Source organism: Poecilia reticulata, chromosome 14 (genome assembly GCF_904066995.2).
Source record: "Poecilia reticulata chromosome 14, P_reticulata-male-v2, whole genome shotgun sequence".
NCBI classification, from domain to species: domain Eukaryota; kingdom Metazoa; phylum Chordata; class Actinopteri; order Cyprinodontiformes; family Poeciliidae; genus Poecilia; species Poecilia reticulata.
In genome coordinates, this window is record NC_088843.1 from 11503945 (window position 1) to 11515392 (window position 11448).

Here is an 11448-nt window from a genome sequence, read left to right on the forward strand (position 1 = left end):
TTCTGATGCCAATTCCTTTACATCTTCTCCAAGCCTGGGGGGCACTGATCGCCCTCCATACAAGCCACTGTTTTCTCCTGCTGTCTTTGTCGCTGCTCGCCTCCATCACACAAAGCGCACTGTAGTGGAACAGTGGTCACCAAGGGAAAGAGGATCCTGACATGCCGTGATCTTTATATATACCACTAAACAGCTTCAGGGTTTAAACCTTTCCTTACTCATGCATTGCTCAGTATTAAGCCTTGTGTACAGTACACTGTAATTAAGTAAATAAATACTACATTTGAGGGGTTTTAAATGACCTTATAATTAAATTTGAATTTATTTTATTTTTAAGTTGTAGTGAAGATGCCTCTTCTAAAAAGAGTTTCAAAAAGATTATGATTTTACAAATCATGATGAGTTGGGCTTTAATTGCAAACATTCAGCTCTGTCTTAAGGAACTTTACATCCAAAATTGTCAAAAGAGTACTGAAATCAGGATTATATTATTTACAAACCATTTTTCAAGAGATGGAATTGAGTATTAACTTAAAAGCTGCTTTGTGGCCAGGTGAAGGAGGCTGCGTTCCTGTTTTGCTCGTTAATCAAGCAGGAAACTGGTCTGTTTTTGATTTCATGTGATGAGTTTGCATTTAGAAACAGTCAGATAATAAATGTATTCTTAATGCAGATTATAAAGGCTATGAGTTGCAAGAACAGAGTACATCAATGTGAAACTGAGCTTTAAAAAAAATTCTAAAATCCATGGTTTGACATATGATAATTTAAAGAAGTTAATGGTGAGCTTATATGTAGAGGGAGGAAGATAATGTAACATGCATGAATCAAACAGAAACAGAGCTGAAATGGTCAGAAACATGTCTAGAAAACCTATAGCATCTAGTAACAAAGGCTCAATAATACTGGGTTTACTATTAATAAGAAATAAGACTATAATACATTTTTATCATCCTTTTTTTTCACCGTAACATAATGTACTTTTTCAGCCAAGTTCCCCAGTATGCTAGAACAAAAGTTAAAATGAAATAATGGGAAAAAGAGGGATGGAGTTTTACACACTCAAAGGTCTTTAAATGTTTACGCACAATCATCTACATAAAAGCCAGTGCAGCAGATTGAAACCCAACTCTGTTACCTTCAAAAAGATCAATAATCATAGATGCAAAGAGAGGAACAGTGGGAAATGTGAGAATGTGACTTGATACAGCATCTATAAATCATGATTCTTTTTTTATCTCTGTGAATCATACTTTCAGTCCAAGGAAAACTCTGATGCAGGGGATTGACATTCAGTCCCAGCCTTACATAACAGCAGCATCATGATATAGACTGAAACTGAATGATTTATCTTTTCATAGGGAAACTCCAAATGTGCTGTGAATTAAGTCTTATTAAACCATTAAAACTGTGTGTTAGCCACGAAAGCCTTTCTACACAACTGTGGAGTAAAATATGTTGAAACAACTTATTACCTTTATGCATACAGACAAAAATAATACCTTATATGCAATTGGCAACATCTATAATCTAACATTAACATTATCAATGCATTTTAATTGACAAGAATAGCTTTTTATCAGAAAGCATTTTGAAAACATGTGCCTGAATTAATTTATTATTTAAAACATGTTCTTTTTTTCAAGTCCTAACTGTTTTTAACAAGAAACGAATATTAAGATTTGTTAGCTGTTCTTCCAAAGACTGAGAAATAAGCAGGTTTGAGATTAAATTTCCTAACAACCATGTAATATGTAATTTTTAGCTAATGGGAGTGTGCATTTAATGGCTTCATCCTCTAGGGGGCAGTCGAGTTCATCAAGCCTCCATTACAGTTTGACAGCGAACAAGAAAAGAAACTTCCTTGTAGCAAAGACTTCCAGAGGTAAGGTAACTATTCGGTCAAAAGATCGGTAATTATTTCTTAACAATAATATTTTATATCCTAGCCAACTCCTTTACATGGTTACATAGTTTATGAACGTATTAGTGAACGTTTTGACTACACTAGCTTTCTTAAAGTCGTCTTTGGGACACCGGGAAAGTTAGCTAAATGCTCACACCTAATTTGGCTTCAGTGAAAGGAGAACACGTTCTTTATCTCTGGTATGTAGAATAGTGAAGTCAAGCTTCAAACATATGCCTTTCAATTGTAGATCACATAAGCGATATAATATGATAAGCCATGAATTTGCTCTAGATAGACAGAAGCTCTCAATTTATGAAAAAAAAGCGTTTTTCTTTTTTTTTAAACTAGTGTTTTACAACTTGCCGCTGTGTCCACATTTAGAATTAAGTATCCTAAACATATAAACCTCTCAGATAATTTAAATAAGTTAGATTCATGACGTGGCGTGTGAATTTACACCTTATGTGTTGTTGTGTCCCACCGCTGACAGTCTGGAAAAGTTTAAAATCGCATAATTATAATTATTTATTTATGCCCTTTGCATTTAAGGTATTTTCTACAATTGTTTCGCCTTTTTAACTAAATTCACTTTATCTCTAACTACTAGGTTTTTTTTAAAGAAAGCAACACGAGATATGCCCTTGAGCAGAATGGTTCTGAAAAAACCTGAATGTCTGGTCCTCACAACTCTTTCTATTTTTTTTTCTTGCTGCTGTACAGGTTCAGGCAGGTTAGTCTGTGTTCACACTGGGACAAAAAAAAAACGTTCACTGGTAGTTCCTGCCGAGTCGGTCGCTGAGTATACTTCTGCATGATATGATGGCTGAATCGATGTTGTCAGACAACTCTTCCATTGGGGATGCAGCGTCTGGTAGAGAAGATGTTGAATCCATTGAGGATGATGATCTTTACTACATTCCTGAGAGGAGACCATCTCTGGACCTTGGACCGTCTCCTATGGACACCAGTCAATGGTACGTTGAGATCTATGACTTTTTAGCCTTTCCAAACGAGCTAAAGATTCATACAATGCAGTCACTTTAAATACTACAGAGACGGAAAGAATGTGTGCCGCTGGTGGAGAAGGGCAAAGGTCATCACTGTGCATTCTAAGGTTCCTCTTCACCAAAATAAGTCTAACTTAAAATGTAATGAAAGCAGACTTTACTTGTGGACAAAATAAAGCACAAGAGGTTTTAGGATCACTGTTATCTGCTTTTAAAAGTTTCGTAGCCTTATAACTTATAACTTACACTTGAATGCAATTTAATTACAAAAGCACTGTGCATAACTTTAGCAGAATGCATAAAAGAAATCTGTAAGAAAAAGGGAATTATTAGGCTATATACATGCAATTACAAATGTTCAATTGTAACAAAAATACGCCTCCTGGAGGAAAGTGGAGTTAGTGCAAGTTGCCCTCAAAAAGAAAAATCTTCACATGGAGCTCAAACTTGTATTCGTCTGTCAACTTTAAGGCATTTCAGTTAAAATGCCTGACTTGATGCTGCTTGTAGGAGTTCATTGAGGTCAGAGTGGACTGCTGCTCCTGTGCGTGTATTGCTCTGTGAAAACCAAGAAACTAACTCGAGACGCACAGATGAGCTTTTACTGATAAACACAGATTTCTAGTTTTCTCTGACCTACTAATTTTATTTCTTGGGAATAAAAACAAATGTATTTTCTAATCTCTGCTTTTTATGAAGGATCATTCCATTGATTCCGGTTTGAAAATGTATATTCCTGCTGCAGGAATATACATTTAAATCAAGTCGGAACATAGAATTCTGACTCTTGGGTCATCTACCCACATCTCCCAGCTGACTGGTCAATGCTCTGGGCAGCTGAAGTTGGAAACTGCTTGATTTCTGGCTCCAGATATCTATTCTACTTTTACCATTGTGATCACATACCAATGGCTAACCAATGACCAGTTGTCTTTTTTTCAACTATTGGATGACTGATTTGTGTATCACTTCATCTAAAAAACTTTAACTCTGCTCGCTACAGGCATTTTGTGGATCAGGCCTTGGCTCCGGCTCAGAGCTATGAAAATTTGACTAGTGAAGATGAAGGCGTGGCAGACCAGGAGGAGGGGCCCTCTACAAGGTAGAAGCAGCTTTAAAGACTCACAGAAAGCTTAAGCATGATGATCAGAGAGCTACGTTGATCTTCATTACCTCACTGTAATGTAAAAGCGTCATTGTCTTCCTGGTTTTAGCGTCCGGCTGGAAAGAACAGATTCATTTTCCAGCTGCTACTCCGTTGACAGCAACGACTGTGAAAAGATCATTCCTAAGTAAGAAATGTGACCGCAGTGTTAGATTTTAACGCATGCAGCTGTTTGATACGTGGCCCTAAGATGTAATGAAACCTGTGTTTCACCAGGGAAAAAAGCAAAGAGGAAGTCAAAGAGCCCTCGAACCAGCTCGAATTAATCCAAGAGCCAGAGGAAATCAAGCATCCATCTTTGACCCTACAATTCACTTTTAAGGTGTCTTTATGTGGCATTCACCTCCACCAGGCCTTCAAAACCCAAGCTCAAGCTGGAAGTGATTCATTTATTTGCTCCATTTCCTCCTAGGCTTTGTGTGAGACCCTGAAGAAGCTGCCTGATGATGATTTCAGGATGTTCAAGTGGAAGCTGTGGACTCATTACCCGCAGAAATTCAGCGCCTCTCAAAGCATGGACATCGTGGACCTCGTGGACCGACTGCTGGAGAGCTTCACCTGCGAAATGTCTGTGCAGATCACCAGAACCATTCTCGTCAGCATCAGTAAAAAAAATGTTGCTGAACATCTGCGGAAGTTGTACATCAAAAGTGAGAGCATTCACCATGTTCATTTCCAGTAACACGAATGATTCATCGCTGTGAAAAAGTATTTGATGCCTTCCAGATTTCTTCTCTTCTTAGATGAAACAAATGTTAACATCAGAAAACCTGAACAAACGCAAAGGACAGTTTTCAAATGATCACCACATTTTTTTGGTTCAGTTTTGTTAGTCATAAACAGGTTTGTTGAATAATTTCAACAGAACGAATCTGACAGCATGAAATGCGCTAAAATATCTCAAAAAGCAACGCATCTAAAGAAATCCAAGAACAGATGGGAAACAAAGTTGTTTAAACAAAAATGACGTATTTCTGTATTAAGATATTCCTCTATTAACAATAGACAAGAAATCTTGAAGGATGCAAATAATTTTTTTGCAGCTCTACAGAACATGTTTTGATCTTAACCTGATTTTTTTTTTTTCTTCCAGATCAAATACGTCATGAATTGTGTGAATTGATGATACAGAAGTATAGCGAAGTGTCGATCACCGAAGGACAAACGATGCCACTGGATGACATCTACGTAGACGTCAATACTTTCTCACGTTCTGACAATGGCCCGAATATTGAACACGAGGTCTTGCAAATAACCAAGGCGTACACCAAGAAGAAGCCAGGCGAGCCGCTTCCGTTAGCAGAAACTCTCTCTCAGGAGTGGATAACCAAGACTTTTGCAAGGCAGGTGTATCTCTATGGACTGGCCGGATCGGGGAAGTCCATGTTTGTCAAAAAGCTTGCCCTTGACTGGGCTCGGGGGCTATCACACCAGCATTTCTCCTTTGTCTATGTCATAACAATCAGAGAGATGATGAACGAGTATTTAGATTTAGGAACCAAGACCTCTCTGATGGATATAGTGAACAAACTGTACCCGATGGCAAAGAGGATAAAATCAGAGGGCTTGAGGTATGAAGATTATGAAGCCTTATTCATCTTTGACGGTCTAGACGAGTACCCTGATGAGCTTAACTTTATGCGAACAGAGATTCACTCCGACGCCAGTTCTCCCATAACCTTGAGGATCCTCCTGGTCAACCTCCTCAGAGGCCGGTTTCTCAGCCGCTGCCGATTCGTGATAACGTCCCGGTATCATGCTGATCGCTGCGCCCCGTGGGATGGGCATTACGACGAGATCGAAATGGGTAGTTTCTCCGACGAAAACAAAGACGAGTATTTCAGGAAGAGGTTCAAGGACCCAAATCAGGCAGCCAAAGTCATCGAGCACGTCAAGTCACTGAAAACTCTCCATATCATGTGCTACCTGCCCTTGTTCTGCATGTTGTTGGCAGATGAGTACCAGCGGGTCTTCAGAGAGTCACCAGAAGAAAAACTCCCCACGAACATTACGTACATGTACACGAAGCTCCTGCTGAAGCTTGTTCACATTCGTAGAACAAGAAAGCCAGATTTCAGTCCAGTGGAAGAGCAGAAGTTGCTCATGGATCTTGGGAAATTTGCCTTTACCTTGCTGGAAAATGGTCAGTTTCATTTGAAAAGGTCGAAATGTCCTGACTTCTCTCACATAGAGGCAGTGAACAGAAGTGGCATTTGCATGCAGTACATGACGAATCCATTAGTCCTGTGCCACGAGGACGTGGTGTGTTTTCTCCACCCCACCATGCAGGAGTACATGGCTGCTCTCTATGCATATCTCTCCTTTAGGAACCAGGACAAGAACATTTTTGATCAATCGGTGAAAAGCAAATTAAGATTGAGCCACAAGGGGCACAGAATAATGGAGCTGTACAAGGCAGCAGTGGAAAAAAGCCTGCAATGCCCAGATGGCAAACTGGACTTGTTCTTGCGTTTCCTCTTTGGGATGGGATGCAAAACCAACCAAGAACTTCTCCTGCCGTTTCACAAGCCCGCTGCGAAGGTCCTAGACTTGGCTAAAGATTGTGCCGCTCTCATCAAAAAGAACCAAGGATCTCAGCATCCAGATCGGAGTAAGAACTTGAAGTGTTGCCAGGAGGAGTTGGAGATGTGAGCTTTTGACTTGGCTCCCAAGTCAGAATGAATAAAATGGCCGATCACTACGCAAGAAAGCAAAGTAGTGCACTTTAGTATCAGAGAAAAGTTGCATGCATGGGTAAGGCACACTTAGACTAACAATTTATGTTTGAGTGTTACGCCTATTCATTTAGTTTGGGAGCATATGAGGAAAAGCTGCTAATTTATGTGAGACACTATCAGTGATCAGATGTGATCAGATCTTCATGTTTTCTCCCATCTTCAGTGGTTTCAGAAGCTTCATGATCTTTCCAACATGTTAACCTGTTGCAACCCCAAACCCCAGGGCTTTTTATTTGGATTTTGTGTTACACAACAACAAAACAGAAGTAACTGTGAGAGGAAATTGATTAATCATTGTTGACCTTTTTTTTTTTTTTTTTTGGAAATTATTTAAAACTCCCAGTTTCATCTTGGGCTTTGAGCCTTTACCATTCGTTAATATGATTTAAACCAGGGAATTTCTTAAGGTGGGCTGAATGCAAATACACTTTCCATATTTTTATTTTAAAAATAATACTTTAGCTTCACAGTTATGTTGTGCTCAGTGTTTATCACACAAAATCCCAATAAAAATGCATCCAGGTTTCAGGTTGTAATGTGATCAAGTTGAAGGTGAAATGACAGTTTTTGCAAGGTGCTATATTTGATTAATCTGCAGAAACTCCCAGTATTAATGAGCAGAAATTTCCAGTCCAAGTTAAAAGTCTGGAGAAGGCAGCCCTGTGAGTTTTCTCATCTAAAGGCTGAGTTGTGCATCCAATCTCTCTTGCTGCCATTTGTAGGTTTTCAGATGCATTAGTGTTTTGGTAGCTCTGCAAGATCACATAGGGAGTAATTATAAAAATGGTAAACAACTTGAGTCACACAGGGATGGATTTTGGACACGAGTCTTGGCATACTTCTAAAAGCATGCTGTTAAATTAAAGATCAGAATATGTAAGAGTTTAGTCCTTCAGGCAAAAAAAGCATTTACATTTTCAGAAACCTTGATCTGGACAGTTTCCAAGTTTTGATTCATTATCATTGTTTTTGTAATAACCTGTTAGATTAAAGATTGACCTTGAAGGAGGAGTTTATGATGGATGTAATTATTTGAAAAAGTTTTGAAGACTAAAATGGAATCTGGTGTTTTAGGGTAATTTTTTTTCTGTTTGCATTAAGAAATGAAATGCTTCATTAGGAAACTGATTCAACACTCATTATTACATGCATGTACACATACAGTCTTACATTGTATGTTCCTTTGCTGTCTGAAAGGTTTGTTTTTTTTATGTATATTTTCTATATTTGTGTTTGTATGAAAACAATGATGCTGAGAAGAAATTTTATCTCAAATCTTTCTTTGTCTCGTGTATTTGATAAAAGATTGTAAAACTTTCTATTTTAAGTTTATGAGAAATATCTAGATTTCCTGTAATCCTGTAATATCTAGATTGTAACTAATCACAGTTACAGTTATGTAGTTATGAAATAGGACAAATAATCAGTAGAATCAGTATTTATTGGTCAAGATTGTGTGCACAAAGAATTTGACTTTCGTTTAAAGTACTCACAGCATACAAACAAAAAAGTATAAATATATACACTTTAGAAGAAATAAAATGAAGAGTAAACACATGTATTTACAGCCATTTCTTGCTCTTTTTGGTACATGTAGAAATAAACCAGGCTTGTTGTGACAGTGCAAATTTGGTCCTTTTGTTTCCCAGAGTGCCTGACTACGCTGGCCTAATTATGCACAAGCATTGCAAAAATGTCAGCTGAAATGCAATAAAGAAATAACTTGTTGGAGGCAAAAGCATGTTTTTGTCTCCACCCAAGTCTCCACCTCACACATTTATTTAAGCTTTTAATTCAAAAGAGCATATCAGCTAACAAAACAGAAGAGCGAAAAGCTTAGTAATTTATTTTTGTAATATTTTGCTTTTACACAGAAGTCGATGTAAAGTGCCTCAGTGCTGCATTTAGATGGGCGCTTGTTTCCCTTTCAAAGTACTCTAGATATTTCTCTTAGCTTCCAGCCAGTGTTTTGCTTTGTGCCTTTGTTTTCTTCTTCTCCACACTAATTCTGTAGCTAAAGAGACTCTTCTACCATGAATTGTACATGAAAGGTACAATTCATGTTAAATGTGCATATTGCAAGACGAACATTGTTCAGCAGGTGCCCTGAGTGCCTCTATTGTTTACCACTACAATCAGTGTCTGCTAACTTTATAAACTTCTGTGCCATTCCAACTGCATTTGTTACAACACAGCTAAAGTTGGAACTAAAGTCCTCCAATGCGACGTTTTTCAAGAGCAAAATCTTCTGCAGGATCAATCCCTCCATCAAAGATGATCTAAAACAAGATTCGTCGTTGCAATCAGAACCAAGTTGAAAGCAAAGATGCAAATGATTTAGATGTTGTGGCGTAACTTCTATTAAAGTGTTGAAGTGATCCTTACTCGTTTGATTCGATTATTCTGTCATGGCTGGGTGATTCTTCGGGGAAAGTGCCGTTGACGAGCCAGTAGATGAGAGCCTCATCCTCGTCGCAGTTCGGTAATGCCTCACAGTGGAGAATCAGATCCTCGCCTGGAAGGAAAGATCCGCAATCCAGGGTTGAAATATTGCTTTCAGTAGACGTTACTTGAACGCAGCGTAAGAAACAACAGATACTATTAGAAATGAATGTTAGGATGCAAATAAAAGGATAACGTGAGTTACCTGGATCCGCCCTTACTTGGCTGTGTAGAGGCCCGATAATCTTTGGAGAGTCATACTCTGAAACTGAACAGCTGAAATGAGCCAATATAATAACATAAAAACATAAACCTGTCATGTTGAATTGCTCCTTACCTGGAAATCCATGAGCAAACAGCAGGCACAGACATCCAAAAGCTGTTGCACAGACCACAAAATGATCACAAAAATGCAACAAAAAAAAAATCAATGTATTTTCATCAATATGCACAATTACCTTTGATAGTAGATTGCAGCTTCATATTGATCTGTCCAGTTAACATCTATTGTCTACAGTATCTGCAAATAGGGATCCCGTTATATAGCTGTACACACTTCCCCTCCACCCACTCTGGGGATTTCCTCACAGTTTGGTGCATTTGTATTGCTTTAGGTCAACTATTGTGAGACTTACGGTTGACTCCAACTCGTTACGCACAGTGTGTCAGTGGAAATCCTGCAAACGTGTGGTTTATACACTAAACACAATCACACAATCATTGTCATGTGACAATTATTAAAGGGTACTGATTGATTTGATGTTTGAGATGTGCTATACAGACCTGATCATTTTTATATGAAGAGTTTAGCTCTAAAACAACCTCTTTAGAGCTTTGACTTTTTGAAAATGACAGCCAAAAATAAAAATATTTTATTTGTGGCCCGCCAGTGCATTATAAGCCTGGTGGGCCACCAGGCTTTACTTGTGCCCCACCAGGGGTGTGCAGCCTTTACAAACAAAAGAGCTGTTTTTTTTTTCCTTCACTGCAACCAGAACTAAGCTGAAAGCAAATGCAAATTATTTTGACATTGTGGTGCAACTTTTACTAAAATGTCACTCCACAACTTTTAACAGTTGTGGAACTTCAAAACATGAGAGCTGCAAATTTTACATGACTTTTTGAATAAAAACAACTTAGAATCTCTTGGTTAATATCTACTATAGAATATGTTTCATTTTTAAAGAAAAGTTTGTTTTTTTACATAAAATACAGAAAACTTTTGCAAAAAGAGGATGGATCAATTTTCTCTGAGATGTACAGGGCTTCCCCCAGTGCATTCTAAGCCTGGCGGGCCACCACGCTTTACTTGTGCCCCACCAGGCTAAATATTGCTCATGTATTTAAGTCTTTTTAAAATGTTGGCATTTTTTTTTTAAAGATTTTATATTTGGTTTTCAGGTATTAATCTTCCAATAACACATAATTTTCAAGTGATATTTTCAAATTTTCAGTCAACTTTAAACATTTTTTAACTCAAAAATACGGCGGGCCGCTGGATGAATGACTGCCTTCACACTCAACCACCGGGCTTAGCAAGTTTTCTGGGGGAAACCTTGGATGCAATTTGTGGGAAATTAGGAAAACAAAAAAAAAACACCACTTCCAACCTAATAAGGAAAACAGATGTTAAAAAAATAACACTCTTAGTTTCATTCTGTTGTGGTACTTCAAAACAATCCATGAAAAAACTGCTAAAGTCTGCATTTGCTTTTTTATACATATTTAATATTGTACATTAAAAGAGGAGACCCTGATCGGGCCAGTTTGACCAAGATCATTATGTTTCGTTTCTTAATTGATGCCTTTGAGTACCATAGCTTTGGAAAAAAAGTTTCCCTTGGTCTTATAATGATGAGACCAACTAAATAACCTCTATTGCTCCAGAGCTACAAAATGTTAAAATAAGGATATTGCTAAAAATACCCTGAAAGTAACCTTTATGTCATGATAATCAGAAAGTTTCATAAAATTCTAGGTTTTGTATGATTAAAAGGTTTTCCCCATTGACTGGATGCTTCCAGTCAGAAGACGTATGACATCAGCTTTAAGAAACCTACGCAACTTGGTGCTAAAAATACGTCGACAAATGTGAAGCAGCGAGATGAGTGATTACACTGAAAGAAGAAAATGTGTCAATTTGAGGAAGTAACGAATTGACGTTTTCTGCAGCAAAAAAAAAAAAAA

The 11448-nt window shown here is 37.9% G+C and overlaps 2 protein-coding genes across 2 annotated transcripts; one reads left to right on the forward strand and one right to left on the reverse strand.

Annotated features, from left to right (window-relative positions):
- The first annotated feature begins 1803 nt into the window (after positions 1-1803).
- Positions 1804-9203, forward strand: nlrc3l1 (NLR family, CARD domain containing 3-like 1). The gene is made up of 7 exons (XM_008427628.3): positions 1804-1885; positions 2630-2883; positions 3920-4018; positions 4131-4208; positions 4298-4403; positions 4494-4731; positions 5175-9203. The coding sequence occupies exons 2-7, from the start codon at positions 2726-2728 to the stop codon at positions 6731-6733; spliced, it is 2238 nt and encodes a 745-aa protein (XP_008425850.1). The 5' UTR covers positions 1804-1885; positions 2630-2725; the 3' UTR covers positions 6734-9203.
- On the reverse strand, positions 8243-11383 carry LOC145554777 (uncharacterized). Its single transcript, XM_081615133.1, has 5 exons — positions 9720-11383; positions 9599-9640; positions 9467-9529; positions 9205-9334; positions 8243-9098 (listed from the first exon to the last, which is right to left on the reverse strand). Exons 1-5 carry the CDS (start codon positions 9763-9765, stop codon positions 8936-8938), a joined length of 444 nt encoding a protein of 147 aa, XP_081471259.1. The 5' UTR covers positions 9766-11383; the 3' UTR covers positions 8243-8935.
- Between the last annotated feature and the right edge of the window lie 65 nt (positions 11384-11448).

Coding starts and splice junctions, on each gene's coding strand:
- nlrc3l1 (XM_008427628.3), top strand. CDS start 2,726: ATGATGGCTGAATCGATGTTGTCAGACAACTCTTCCATTGGGGATGCA. Junction 2,884..3,919: donor CCTATGGACACCAGTCAATG/GTACGTTGAGAT, acceptor TGCTCGCTACAG/GCATTTTGTGGATCAGGCCT. Junction 4,019..4,130: donor GAGGAGGGGCCCTCTACAAG/GTAGAAGCAGCT, acceptor TCCTGGTTTTAG/CGTCCGGCTGGAAAGAACAG.
- LOC145554777 (XM_081615133.1), bottom strand. CDS start 9,765: ATGTTAACTGGACAGATCAATATGAAGCTGCAATCTACTATCAAAG. Junction 9,530..9,598: donor GTTTGCTCATGGATTTCCAG/GTAAGGAGCAAT, acceptor TCAGCTGTTCAG/TTTCAGAGTATGACTCTCCA. Junction 9,099..9,204: donor AGAATAATCGAATCAAACGA/GTAAGGATCACT, acceptor ATCTTGTTTTAG/ATCATCTTTGATGGAGGGAT.